This window comes from Gavialis gangeticus, unplaced genomic scaffold, assembly GCF_001723915.1.
Source record: "Gavialis gangeticus isolate Ggan-Ray unplaced genomic scaffold, GavGan_comp1, whole genome shotgun sequence".
Lineage (NCBI taxonomy): Eukaryota > Metazoa > Chordata > Crocodylia > Gavialidae > Gavialis > Gavialis gangeticus.
Window position 1 is genome coordinate 13,870,544 of NW_017728997.1, and position 14,913 is coordinate 13,885,456.

Sequence of the window (14,913 nt, forward strand, 5' to 3'; positions counted from 1 at the left end):
CCCAACTGCATTCGGTGCTATCGTGCTGGTCCGTCTCTCTGAACCCATCCCTGTCCTCCTGGCCCCTCTATTTAAGACCCTCCCTGGAGCTGATCACATCCGTCGTCGTGATTAAGACACATTTGCTAGTCCGTGAGCTTGGCTTGCAGAGGGCTTATAAACTCCAGGGAGGGTCTTAAATAGAGGGGCCAGGAGGACAGGGATGGGTTCAGAGAGACGGACCAGCACGATAGCACCGAATGCAGTTGGGTCAAGTGTTTATTTGAAAGAGATGCTCCACTTGGGCAGGAGAGCTGGGCGTCCCTGTTTTGCATTCATGAATGCATTGGCTGGGTGCTGGCTCTCTTCATTTTCTGCCTACCCAGGGGGTAGTGGGCTTCATTAATCCCACTCTGCTCTCTCTCATTATTCAGCAGGTTCTCAAGTGTCTGTGAACGTCTCTATTTAGGGCTCCTCCGTGTCAGCCTTGCCAATAATCTCAGTGACGGTTCACTCCAGTCTGACTTCACGTCAGGCATCTGCTTTGCTTCTTGTGACTAATGCACTGTACTCTGGAGGGGGGGAAGTAACTGTTCTTCCTACTGACCGAGGCCAAAAAGGAATCGGAAAAAAAAAGGAGGGGAGGGAGGGAGGTTTTATTTTAAAAACGCTGGAGGTGCAGACAGTTTTTGGAGCTTTTTAACTGTTTGACAGCTGTGGAAATGCAGCGAGTGACTCATAATGCTCCCTCTGAGCAAAGCCATTTCATTGGAAACCTGCAGACGGTTGGTAGGGACGCGGCAGACTTGCATGCTTCCTGTAGGGCTAGATTCTGCCAGCAATGCTGAGTGTAGCGCTGAGGGCCAGCTTGTCCTAATGCAGGTATGGAGCCAACAATATGGGTGGAAGGGACTGTAAAACTTAACTCCCCCGTCTGCTGTTTCTGTGCGTTACAGATCATCCTAACGGGCTTAGGGCTGGGATCTCTCAAAGGGTATCAGACATTAGGCAGCAGCTTTGCCTGGGACTTTGGGCCTCTACCGGTCTCCGATCTTTAAGTCTCTGGGTTACATGCTACTGGAAATGTGCCAGATCGCTGCCTGCCCGGGTATCATCCCACTCTAGGCACCGGGCATCAGTCTTGGAGGTCGACATGAAAGGGGGTGCAGGATGAGACCACGCCTTCGGAAGGGCAGGAAAGGAGGTATACCAAAAGCAAGAGTTGCTGCCCCCAAACCAGAAAGGACAAGTTCAAACTCTGCCTAAACTCACGATTGCATACTGTCTGGTTTGCTTTAGGAGTACTACAGGGCCCATGGCACCGTGGTATCCGAATGGGACGGTCGCTAGAGAAATCCAGCACGTTGCCTGCGGGACAGGCTGGCTGGCGAGTGCTAAAATCTCTGGTTCTGTCTTTTTCCCCCCTTTTGGCAAACCTCTCCAATTCTCATCCTGTCTGTTTCAGACATCACAACAGGATCCGGAGCATCGATGCGAGTCAGCTGAAGCCCTACGTTGCCCTGGAAACGTTGGACCTGAGTTTCAATGACATCACGGAAATACGAAGCGGTTCCTTTCCGCAGGGACTTCACATAAAGGAGCTGTAAGTTGTTTTTTTCTCCTGCCGGGAACAGCATTTGTTGAATTGCTGCAGCAGAGAGGACGCCCGGCCACCACTTCTGCGACAGAATCGGTCCCAAACCCTCTGAATTACGGGGGGGCTTCTAATACCTGCATCTCACGTGCGATGGGGAGGTAGAGCTCAGGCGCTTGTTCCCAGTGGTGATTTCTCAGTCTGGGTGCCCCATCGTCCGAGTAGTAATGCAAGCGCTGCTATTTTGCCAGCTGCAACGAAAACAGTGACCGAGTAAGACACACGTGAACATGTCCCGCCAAGCTTTGAACACGTGAAGCCGCAGCAGGGAGGTACACACTGGGAGGCATACGGGTGGGAGAAAATAGCTGTTTCCTTTTGGATCATGTACTTGTCCCTGAGTGACAGCCCGCTCAGGGAACCCACCCATAGAGAACAGGCTGCAAGGAATCAAACCACAGCCCCAGTGGGCATTGCAGGGAAAATGCAGCGTAATCTGTATATGATTCATGTGACAGCTGCTCTAGAAGCTGCAGCCCCATGAGTCGCTTTCATAATTTCAAGCGGTCTTCAGAGGTTGCACTTTCAGGCCCTCTTTGCATATGATGGACGACTGTGTTATGGGTCTGATGGAGAGCACTGCTAACAATCACCTGCATTGGAGTGGAGGGGGTTTAAGGTCTCTCAGGAGGGAATCAGCACTCTCCCAGGTTAGACCCCAGCACGGGCTGTGGGCAAGATGGTTTGCTTGCATTCATCCAAAAGCCTGGACCCCAGCGCGGGCTCTGGGCAAGGTGATTTGCTTGCATTTATCCAAAAGCCTGGATAGGCTCTGGGCAAGGTGGTTTCCTTGCATTTATCTGGAAGACTGGACCCCAGGGTGGGCTCTTGGCAAGGTGATTTCTTGCATTTATCCAAAAGCCCAGATGGCGTCTGGGCAAGGTGGTTTCCTTGCATTAATCCAGAAGCCTGGATAGGCTCTGGGCAAGGTGGTTTCCTTGCGTTTATCTGGAAGTCTGGACCCCAGCGTGGGCTCTTGGCAAGGTGATTTCTTGCATTTGTCCAAAAGCCCAGATGGCGTCTGGGCAAGGTAGTTTGCTTGCATTTATCCAAAATCCTGGACCCCAGCGTGGGCTCTGGTAAGGTAGTTTGCTTGCATTTATCCAAAAGCCTGCGCTATTTAAATGGAGCGCGTCTGCCTTCATCCTGCTGTTCGGCCACCGTGCAAATGCTGATCACCCAACAACGAAGACCTCTGACATAACCATGAAGTTCTCTGTGATGGTTTATTGCAGCTACCTGGGGAACAACAGAATCAGTGCCCTGGAGCCTGGTGCTTTTGATAGTCTGTCACGCTCCCTGCTAACACTCCGGCTGAGTAAAAACAGGATCGCCCAGCTTCCTGTCAAGGCATTCAAGCTACCCAGGCTAACTCAACTGTGAGTAGAAACGTGCGCTTTAATTAAGGCTAACCAAACTTTATGGAGACAAAATTTCCCTGAGGACATGTACACCAAGTGCAGCCCTTCCTCACTCTCCATCTATAAAACTCAGAATAAGCTATATTTAATAGTCCTATGGCAGCACCTCATAAAACAAATTGGGAGAGGGTTCATTTTGTCTCGGACCCGTTGGCTTATTTGGATCAGTCTCTGGATGAAAATGATACGGGAGTTGATATAGACAAGTGTCTCAATTCTTGACCATATAAAATGTATTAACTGTCCCTTACGACAGCTGCTCTTTTTTTTTCCCCTTGGTGGGAAAATTTGGACAGATGGGGCTGAGTGACAGTGTTGTTATGAACAACTGCATTGTTATGCTTTCGAGACCACACAGGTATCTTTATGTGGCAATAAAAATGCAGTGAAGGGAGGTTGTTAAATTGTGCAGTGATATTTGGGCAGACACACCAGTGCTGTTGATGGGTTAACACACACATTGTTATTATCCCAGCTGCAGTATGGAGTAAGCTGCCCGGGCACACATCTACATCTGCAGCTATAAATGGGTTTTATGGGCAAAATGTTGCTCTAATTGTTTGACTTTTCCCCTCTGTTTATAGCCTTTCTGGGCCTGGTCCAAAATACCCTTTCCACTGGGTTCAGTGAACTTGGGTTTTTAAAGAGCAATAAGCAAACCAGTACCTTTTGTGGAGCTGGGATTTCATCTGCTGTGCTTAAGGGTAGCAGGTCATGACGTGCCCCATAGCTCCCCCAGGTATCACCCCCGTAGGATGGGAGCAGCTGATGGGAACCATCGGACATAATGGTACTCCCGATTTTTCTTTTTTTAAACATTGATTGCTTTTCAAACGACAGACAGGAACAAACAAAACAGAGCTGAGATCTCCAAGTGCAAAAAAACCCCTTTTGTTTTTGTAGAAACTTCTTTCTTAATCTTTTCTTACAATACTATGGGGTGGGGGGAGAAGGCTAAAGTTGTCTGGGGAACTGAATGTTGTCCTTTCAGACCTAGTAATAAAACGTGCACCTGGCTCGCAGTTCATGTGGCTCATGTTTATGTCAGAGTCAATTTTACTCCTGGAAAAACAAAGGTTTGCAAGGGAAATACTGCTGAGCCTTCGATCTGGTGGTTCAGACGGGGCTTTCACATGAGGGCAGATGAAGTGTGAATGCTGGAGAAAAGGATAAAGGGCTTAATGGAAACGGCCATTGGAGGGAAAGAATTGCAACTCGGCATCGCTTCCGCTTCTCCTTCGTATAGCAAAGCTTTCCCAAGAGCGAGTTTGTTTAAGAGGGAATGCGCCCAGCTGAATTTCCTGGCCAGCTCCAGTATCCCGTGTTTCCGGTGCCCTTCTGCTCCCTCGTGGGAACGGCTCACGGAGGAGCTTGCTGGCACTCCTCCCCGCGTTGTGCAGCTGATCCCACGAGAAAGCACGGGGGTTTAATACTTGTGTCCTGTGTCGGTGATTGCAGGGAGCTGAACCGGAACCGCATCCGTCTGATCGAGGGCCTCACCTTCCAGGGGCTGGACAGCTTGGAAGTACTGAAGCTGCAGCGCAACAACATCAGCAAGCTGACGGACGGGGCCTTCTGGGGCCTGGCAAAGATGCAAGTGCTGTAAGTTGGGCGACGTGCATGCTTACTGGAAGCAGGGTGCTTTTCTCCCAGGGTCTCCCCTCCTCTCTCCCGCGTTGACCCGTGTCCTACCAGGTTGCTGCCGCATGCCCAGCGGTTGCATGGTGGCAGGTGGGGGACTTTTGTGCTCTGTTGCTGTCAGTTCTGGCTCAGCCCCTATCCGAATTGCCAGTCTGGGCTCTGCTTCGTCACATCCCTGCTGCAGACAGGAGGCAGGTGTAAAAGGGACCAGCAAATGGACATAGTTCCTCCTTTGCTGTGGATTGCAGGCCCTTCCCCTCCTTCCAGCAAGCTCTCGTGCTGCTGCCGGTGTGGTGTGCTTGCCTCCTGTGCTTGAGTGGAGACACCCTTTCCAGCAGAAGTGATGCTCTCAAGGTAGACACTCCTTATAGTCCCAAACCTTCCCCAACTACCTCCCCTCTCCCCAAATTAAAACTCACCCAGAACAGGGCTCTGACCCCAAGAGGTAGAAATGCAGAGACTCCATAAAGACACCTCAAGACTCAGCTTTTGGAGCTGACTTTATCTAGAAGGTGCTTGGATACCACCAAGATCGGCAGCAACATAAAACTGTCAGATAGATGGAAACTATATACTGTATTGTGGGATAATAAATATAGGTGGGGTGTGTGTCTGTGCTGGTGGTCTTCAATCTTTCTAGACTCAAGGCACCCCTTGGAAAATGTCATCAGCTCTTAGTTTTCACTTTTTTTGCCTACAGAAAAATAATAGAGCAGTTGTTCGGTGGCAAAGAACTCAGAAAGACGAGAGCTATGGATTTCTGTTTGAAGTCTCTGTGTTTATCTTGTGAATCATGCTCGTAAACCATTGTGTGATACCCAAAGTCACCCTTGAAAGGACCTGAAGGCACCCTGGTTGAGAATCACTGGTTTATACATACTACACATGAAGTAGGAAGAAACTCTGCTTTGTCAGTTGTATAAAAACAAGGCTCAAGAAATCGTACCTTTAAAGTCGCTCAAATACCTTTCAAACAGTTTTCAAATCCTATGGTGGTAGGATTTGAAAACACAATAAAATATCTCAGTTGCTCCAGAAGTAAAAGCTCACCCAGATCCTCCGTAAGTCTTATTGTAACTGGTACATGGAAGTATGTATCACAGGTCTGAATGTCCTCCCTCTTGGGACAGCCTGGAAAGCAAGCAAGCTGACACTTTCCCATCTGTAGTTTTTCCTCTGGATGGGAATTCCCAGAAACGTATTGCCAGGGAGCACTTGAAAGGTCTGCATACAAAATGCTGAGCTTTGTCATAACAAAGGTAGAGCCACACTGGAAAGACATGAGACATAAACCCCAGTTACACATTAGGAAATGGGGAGACGGGTGTTGCAACGGAGCAAAGGTTTCTTTGGACACGCTCCAGACCAGTTCCCGAGACTCTCCTGGAGTTTACTCATGCTGTTCACACACACGTGCGTGCAGGGGAGTGTGCAGCCAGGTATAAAGGCAAATAGCAATGTTTTATAAGGGGTGTTTCAGTTCCTGCTGGAAAGTCCAAATATGCTCCCTTGGTTTTCTCCTCAGACACCTGGAGTACAACAGCCTGATCGAAGTGAACAGTGGCTCTCTTTATGGCCTCTCCTCCCTCCAGCAGCTTCACCTTAGTAACAACTTGATATCTCGCATCAACCCTGATGGCTGGAGCTTCTGTCAGAAGCTCCACGAACTGTAAGTTGTTTTCTGATTGCAATAATGGCCATGCTCTTTCACAGTGATGTGACTTATGTGGCACCTGCTTTGAATAAAGTTGCCCCAGCAATAGGGAGTAGACGGGTTAGCTTCCAAGAGCAAAGAGAGGTTCTCATTTGGGACTTCCTAGCGCCTTAGGTGCTGGCTGACAAGGTTTGTTGGATAAATGTGATATCTTTTAGTAGACCAACTAAATAGATGGAAAAAATGTTTTTTTGCAAGCTTTCAGGTACAAACACCCTTCTTCTTTAGGTGCTTGCTAACACATGCCCTCTCTTGCAGCATGTTCGCTGCAGAGCTTGGAGGAAGCTGTGCTTTATGGCTCTTTATTTACACGATTGTAACCACTAGAGTTCTGGCCTCCATCAAGGCAGTGAGTGAAGTATTTTATCCTTGCTGCTGCTGTTTACACATTACCCTGACTGAGGGGTGCGTCTGTCAGAAGGTAAACACGGCAGCCTCACTCTTCGGAGATTTCCAGGTGCAAATACAATCACTTGGATACACAAAAGCCCCTCCACCCCACCAGCGACAGCCGGATGAAGAGTAAAGCTGCATGCTCTGAGGAGGAGGTGCATTTGGGCTGTTCATTGTGCTTTCAGGAGGAACCATCCCTCCTTAAACACGTTGAACTGGGCGATCAGAGAATACAAGACCGATTCTTCTTTTTACATGAACACTTAGTACATGCAGGTCTGCAGAGGAACTGTAACTCCTCCTTTTAGCTTGAATCTCACCTGGTGCTGGAAACTTTGTGTTAAACTTTCCAGGGATCTCACTTCCACTGAGACAGATCCTGGAGCTAGGGACAAATGTTCAGATTCAGAAGTCTCTCGGTGCAGAGTAAGGGGATCCCCTTCTTGAGACACGTTCATTGCAAAAAAATGTTCCTGTTTTCCAGACAGCTCCCAAAGGGTCTTCCTTCGCTCGGCCTGGAGAGTCTAAATACTGGTTATTTAATGCACAGAGTTGTCTGCACAGTAGTGCCTTCCAGGCTTCCATGACATCCAGCACGTTGCTTTATCCACAGCCTGTCCCAGCCTGAACAGACAAACTATTAAACGATAAAACTGTGAAAGGCAGGCTGGATTCTCCAGACGTTCACAGAGACACAAGGATGTATCTGGGTGCAAAAGCCAAATTCATCACTATGGAGACGATTTTATTGTGCATGGAGGACTAAGGAGAGAATCAGGCAGTGGCCAGGACACACATCTGGGGGTAGATGAGGCTGCTGGGAATGAGGTCCCTGGACCCCGGGAGGCACACCAGTCTGATTCCTGGATGCGTGGGCAAAATGTGCTGCTGTGCTGAGATTTGCCAGGCAGTCACTTGGGCAGTTGCGCCAAGCTTTGCAAAATCTGCCAGGCTTTGGGGGAAGGGTATTGCCAGGAGCTACCAGAGGCTAGCGTCTGCTAGTCAAGGACATGAAGGCTGATCTGGAATAGAAAGGCAACAAGAAGAAGGGAAATTTCCCTAGAGCTCTTCTCTCCTTACGCAGACTCCCATATCCCTTATGTATAGGGTAGCTAACCTGCATGTTTAATTTGGTACTGGGGTTTAGGAACTGATGCTTGTCCAGGACCGGCACTTCTAAAACTATTGTTTTTTAGTTAGCAAAGAACCTTGTCAGTCTACCTTTTTTTTAATGTGGAACAGCTTTCCAAGCAGTCGGAGGAACGGTAGACTTTCGTGGGAGAAAGGGCAGTGCTGTGGCATCAAAGGGCTGAGTGTTCTGCCTCCATGGGGAAGAAACGTAACCCAGGTTTCTGAACTGGGACATGAGATGGCAAAGAAAGGAAAACTTGAGGCCACCCAGCAGTTGCATTAAGTGCCTGATTGTCCTTGCAAATCAGGTACTTAGACATCTATATAATGGAACCCGCCCCAGCTGCAGGTAGAGTAATAGGCAAGCATAAAGTTGCACCAAACCAAAATAGGAAGCTGGCCAGAGTCTTTCTTTGTAAGAAAAACATAATCAAGGCTATTTATATGCAGTTTGCTTTAATGGGAACGGGACCTAATGGAAAATGTAACACAATCCCGGGTAGAGCAATGAGAGAACAGGTTGCCAATTAACCCCATTCTGTTTCATTATTATTACCGTCATCGGTACTTTCAGACTGTCAGCGTCTACTCTCTCCTGCAGCCCCGCATCTCCCCACGTTCAAACGTGGCGTGGAGGTAAAGCACCGTTGACCTGCTTGCCCCTTTTGCAGACCTAGTGTATGCGAAGCCGCCGGGGAGGAAAAGGTGCTGGCATGTAAGCCAGTCAGTCCCATAGGCAGGAGGCCGAGCCCCGAGCCCTGCCTGGCGCTTTAGCATCGGAAACTTTCCAGCTGGTTGCAACCCTAATGACAGATACTCTAAACCTTGCTGCTGTCCATGCCCACATGACGTCAGGAGAAGCTGAAGGGAGCATGCTGTTAGCAGTTGTGGCAGAAACCCCTTCTGCAGAATATCAAAGGGAACTATTTCTTTTCTTCCAGCCAGGCCTAGGATTGCTTTTGAGAAATTTTTTTTTTTTTTTTTTTATTTGGAAAGTTAAAAAAAAAAAAGGCCAAATTCTTTAATTGCAGGTGAGGACATAATTTTGACCACATGCCAGTTCTTCACGGCTAACACGGCAAGGTCTTTAGGAACGGAGGTCTGTTGTCCCAGGCCGTCTCGAAATGCATTCATCTCTGCTGAATCGCTTCCAACGCCTCCCTCTCCCCGCTTGCCCATTTAAAAGACAAGGCCACTCATTTGCCAAGTAAATGACACTCACAGCGTTTAGGAATATGGGTCTGTTTTGACTTAGGCTTTCCTTGTGCAGTGGCTTTTATGCAAGCTCTGGGAACATTTTTGATATGGGCTTGTTTGGAGGCAGGGCTGGAGGAGGAATTCGGAGGTCTGGAGCCATCCGAGGGATTTTTCTTGTTGCCTGTATAACAAAAGCCTTCAGCATCATCCCAGAGCAGGATTTTCCAAAGCTTCTAAGTGACTTAAGGGCATGGATACGGAGGACTTTCAGTCGGACTTGCAGGCCTAGGTCACTTCAGAAAAGCCACTCAAATGAACTGAGCTGGGGAAGAGGGTTGAGCTTGACTGACACTTTTTACACCAAAAAGCCCCTAGTGACCAGTGCAACTAGAGCAACACTTCCCACTCCCAAGAGCCCCACAAGGGTTGGGACAACAACTAGGAATAACCAGAGCAGAGAAGTGTGGCCACGCTCTGTTGTCCCCAGTCTGGGGCTGTTGGCAGTGGCTTGATCTGCTCTGCACCCAGGGGATCTTCCACGCCAGCCTGTCTGCCCTTATCCAGCCCCTTCCCAGTGGCAGTGCCGTGATATTTCCCTTTAGAGGTAGGGCTGAGGCTTCTTATTAGAAGAGTCCGTATTTGCTGCTAGCCACATCTCATCTCTTCCCCTTTGAGTGCCAGCTACGCCACTGCACGAGACCAGCCATAAAGCCAGGGGAGAGCACGCGTGATGGAGGAGGGTGGATAGAAACCAAGACAACCCCTCTGCTGTCAGTCATTGAGTAGGGATCTCAGGCATGAACACACGCTTGGAACAAGGCAGGGGTGGATTGTGGGGGTGACCTTCCCCACGTGGGAAGGGAACTATTGAACGATGCATTGCTACATGCTAAATTGCCTCGTAGCAAAATTGTTTTGGCTCGTGCTCTTGGCGGGGGTTGGGCAAGCAATGGAGACACCCACACCTAGATGCCTGGGGCTCCCTGGGTGAAAATGAATAGAGACGAGACACCTCCAGCATTGCAGTAGGCACGGCCCTGCCAAGAATATGCATTCACAGTGGAAGCCTCTGGTCTGAAGTTGATAGCACCAAGCAGCCTGGAGGGGAGGCAGGATAGCTCCTCCCAGTGAGTTGGCAAGCCTTGGCAGTCCTGGGCTTGACGGGGAGGCCAGATGGGGCCAGAGTTTCTCCTGATTTGCTCCTAGATGCATATGTTCCACATTATCCCTTGCAGTGTTTGCAGACTGGACCCTGCTTCCTCCTTGCATCCCAGTTAGCCCCTCACTGAGATGCTGCATCCATATGGGAGCTCTGTGTTGTACATGGGCTGTGCACGGGAGCTGACTTGCAAGGAAGCCCCCGGGCCATTGCAGCGCGGATGGAAAGTGCTCGTAGTGACCGGCGCACTGGTTTTCTCTCCAGAATCTTGTCCTACAACAACCTGACCCGGCTGGACGAGGGGAGCCTGGCAGACCTGGGGGGGCTGCACGTGCTGCGACTCAGCCACAACTCCATCGGCCACATCGCAGAGGGCGCCTTCAAGGGACTCCAAAACCTGCGCGTGCTGTAAGTTGCCCTCGTGGGGAGCTGAGCAACACACACTTGAGTACACACACGTGGATATGGCAGCCTTGTTCCCACTGGGCTGGAAAGCCTCACGAGTGGTGCTGTGCACTGCTGAGGAGCGGTCCTGTTCCAGCCCATCAAGGAGTGAGGGGCTGGGAACATCAGGCTGGAAGGGGCCACGTCTGACCCTCACCCCGACCACGCACAAAAGCAGGGGCATCACTAGCCCTCACCATGCATCTTCCAGGGGGGTGGGTATCCGGGCCTGATTTGAGTCTCCATCAAGGAGTGGGGAATCCAGCCCTTCCCTTTGGGATTTGGTTTGTTCACGTCAGCATCGTGCTGTCCTCAGTACCACCAGCGTGAGGGGTGTCCCCCTTTCTGTTGGCTGCCTGGCTCTTTAATCTCCGACGCTGGGAAGTCTCTAGAGCATGTTCAGACATCAAGGCCAGCTGTGTTCACTGGACTGATTGAATTCTGTGGGTTTCTTCTTTTTTTTTTTAAACTAAAGAAATACAGCTTGATACTTTGATTCCTCTCCGCTCACCCATTACGCCTTGATTAATTAAAAGGCAGTGAGAACGGAGCGGCTTCCCTGGGCCCGGTTACTGTACGGCACACATCTTATTTATCCCGTCTATTGAGTTTCACACTGGAGGAAGTGACTGAGAAGGGCTTCTGTTTTTTTAAAGCCGGAGCCTTTCAGGGATTGGCATTCAGCAAAGGTCTTCTCCCAAGCAGCTGTCAGTGCGGGGGCCAAAGGCTTCCTAAGAAAAATGAGGGGAAAGGAGCTGGGAGCTCTCTTCTCTTTGCAGTTAATGCCGAGCCCCTTTTATGTTCAGCGCACAGAGAGAGAGAGCTCTAATTTAATAAAGAAGAAGGCCTATTGGGCCCTGCACCTGGTGAAAAAGACCCGAGCATGCTTTAATTATGGCCTATTGTTGACGAGCCTTTGGTGGGTGTGAAACTGCTGAAATGTGGAGCTATTCAAATCGAGGTCAGGCCTGGGGACCTCGCCGCACAATGATTAACAAGGCAGCGAGCATTCAGGCTCAGCCAGCCGGAAAGAATAGGAAATTGGCAACAGGGGCAGGGAGAGCAGAGGAGCTGAATACAAAGCGAGCCCGGCCGGAATACCCACTCTCTCCATTTTTTGTCCATGTGAAAAAGCAGGTTTTTTCCCCTCCTGAACACTAAGCTTTTCACTTGCTTTTGGAAGGACAAGCATAGCAACAAGCAGCGCTATTTTCTTCCCTTTTCTAAGCCAGCACAATGCAACGGGCAATTCATAAAAGTGCATGTCAGGTCTCAAACAGGCTGCTCCTTCTCATCCTCTGCTTCACACCCTGGGAAGGGGCAGCCGGCCAGGGGGCCCAGGCAGAGTCACAGGGGTGGAGCTGGACAGAAAAAAGGCTTCTAGGAGGAGAGGGCTCTTTCAGGTGTTCCTGCAAGCAGCATCAGCCCAACGCCCACAGACTCGGCCGCTCCTCTCCCCTAGTGTCACCACAGTACCGTGGGGGCCAGCACCCTGCTGCATTTGTTTTCTGCCATCCCCTTGGCATGGATCTGCCCACAAATCGTGCTGACGGGCATGGGTATACTGTCTGGGCCAGTTGCTCTGAGATGCAAGACTCAGGTCTTGTGCGGACGCCAGCTGAAAAGCAGAGGTTGCGGCTTCTGGCCACTTCTTTCTTAGTTCACATTCAAAAAAAGCCAAGAAATCAGTCCTGCAGTCACTTTGGGTCCTGGCAGATATGTCCCAGCCTTGTCCTAGCTAAGGGAGGCTTGGTAGAGGTGCTGTACATATAAATTGTGCCAACACTCATTCTCCTGTTCCCATGCACAACTAGATATCTGTAGCACAGGGTCCAAAAACTACCCAGTGCCTGAAGAATCCTTCCAAGCATAACATGAAACAAAAAAGAGTATTTTAAATCAAAGAGGTATTTGGTAGCCGTGTTGGTCTGAGACAAAAAGAAATGCAAAAATCTAAAACTCTTGGTTCAGAAATGATACCTTTTATTAGACAAACTGGGAAATCACAGAAGAAGGATATTTTTTGCGATTTTCCAGTTGGTCTAATAAAAGTTACCATTTCTGAACCAAGAGGTCTAGATTTTTGCGTTGCTTTTAAATCAATGCATTTGAATATGTGCCTTAAAAAAAACAAAGCAGCATTTGAAACTTTCCTGCTGTTCTTATTAACCTCAAAAGAGGCAACATACAAATGGCGAGATAATGTTTTGGAGGGGGTTTGTGTGTGCTTCCCTGTGAAATGTTAGGACACCTCCGTGTGTATTTATCTTAACTGACTCTTAACAGTAAAAGTTAGGCTCAGCGTGCTGGAACACAGTTGGCTGGAGATTTAAAGCCAAAAAGCGTTTCTTAGGCTATTTCAAAGTGTTTACTATTTTGTTTGTTTCCTGGTTTGCTCTTCTTCATTGATCCCTGCCTCACTGCAAGGTTCAGGGTTCATTTTGAAAGCAAAATAGGTTGAACTGTGGCCTTATGCTTGTATCTATGTAGGAACGAAATAGAAGACATGGAAGAATTTACATGAAAGAGAAGTAGAGCATTAAAATTATACTGGTATAGCTGGGCCGGCACATTTCCCTTAGCCAAGCCCCGGGACTCAGGAACTCATTGAGAAATACAGCTGAAGACAGTCATTTCCAAAAGGGACTGGACGTTTACGGGGACAACAAGGCCATGCAGAGTTGCCCTAATTAATGCTATCGTGTGAGAAGGGAAATTAAAGCTTGTGCATCAGGATTTAAACAAAGTGTTAGAAATCAGGATGAAACCAAGTTTGGTTGGAAGAGTATTGCACTTCTTCCTACTTTGGGGGATACCTTCCTCTGAAGTATCATTGCCAGGGACATGACACTGCACCAGAGATACCTCGGGTCTGAGTCCCAAGTCTCTCTTTGGCCGTTCCTATAAAAAAAAGAAACCAAGCAAGCAAAGCTCCCTGAGAGATTCGTCCCTCCCCACAACGGGCTATTTCATACAGCCACAAGGAAAGAGCAAAGAGCTTATGCCCAAGAGTTTTTTTCATATTTACTGTAAGCGGTAGATATGAAAGCATCACCATCACGGGCCGGTGTTCTGGTCTGTGTGCAAGAAAAGCAATGTGAAAGGAGCTGGGCCGGCTCTGACAAAGTTGATTGAACCTTGCTTTGCTGCAAAGCTGGACTTTTGATGGGAGGGTGATGTACTGCAAGGGATGAAGTGGGAAGCTCTTCATAAGCTGTTCCCAAACTTTTCCCTCTAGGTCTTTAATGGCTTGCCCCAGGCTGCGAAATTGATTGTGAGCTTTCTTTTGTCTCCCCCCCAGGGATCTGGACCATAACGAGATTTCGGGCACAATAGAAGACACCAATGGGGCTTTTACAGGCCTTGAAAACCTAAGCAAGCTGTGAGTATCCCAGCTTTTGAAGTTTTGTTGAGCCCTTTACGTGAAGCAGTTGTGTGCGCGTGTACATGAGAGACGGAGGGAGGGTTTTCTTCCTATGCAGGCTTTGTTCTTTAGGAAGAAGGAAAACATCTAAAGAAAGTGTGAGACAAAATCCTCCGTCTCAAGTCACTCAGTACAAATAAATGCCATTCTTAGTAGCTCCTGTTTTCATAGCAAAGGAGTAAGCCCTGTGCTACTGCAGTGGTTGATGATCTCTGCCCCTTAAAGTTTCAGCACAGTACAATTTGGCAACAAAAGTAGACAAGAAAAGCTTTAACGTACTCTCTAAATGAGGTGGAGCAGCTGAACAGACGGCAGTAAAAATCAGAGGAAGTTGCACGTGACATGTTGTGCTTTAGGAGATGAGTGAGTAGGAGGAAGGTCTGGTAGGGGGCCCGCTGTTGGTTATTACTGGTGAGGCAGACTGGTTTGCACTGGTTTATTTGAGAGAGATGTTCCGATAACAGCAGGGAGGCTGCAGCAGATACATCGGACACAACCTCCTGAAAGGGATAAACCGATATCATTTGAGGGAAGCATTCAAGGGAAGACGTGCGTTGCAGATATTTTCAGATGGCTTGATCTTTGCCAGGGTCCAGATGACATTTTGCTTGGCTCAGCACTTGAATTCCTGGTCAGGTCGCTGCTTCTCCCTTTGGAAGGGATTGCCTGGGGAGGGGTATTTGAAATTGGCTGTATAAAATCAGCCATGTCAGAAAAGTGCCGTTGGCTCCTGACGAATTGCAAGCCCCCTTCTAA

General features: G+C 48.9%; 1 protein-coding gene across 1 annotated transcript in view; it reads left to right on the forward strand.

The window, feature by feature from the left end:
• LRIG1 (leucine rich repeats and immunoglobulin like domains 1) overlaps positions 1–14,913 on the forward strand; it is a 134,792-nt gene that overhangs the window by 99,341 nt on the left and 20,538 nt on the right. Inside the window, exons 4-9 of the mRNA XM_019504799.1 lie at positions 1,445–1,582; positions 2,869–3,012; positions 4,513–4,656; positions 6,221–6,364; positions 10,554–10,697; positions 14,035–14,115. Coding sequence (XP_019360344.1) covers positions 1,445–1,582; positions 2,869–3,012; positions 4,513–4,656; positions 6,221–6,364; positions 10,554–10,697; positions 14,035–14,115 — 795 coding nt within the window. The remainder of the gene's footprint in view (positions 1–1,444; positions 1,583–2,868; positions 3,013–4,512; positions 4,657–6,220; positions 6,365–10,553; positions 10,698–14,034; positions 14,116–14,913) is intronic.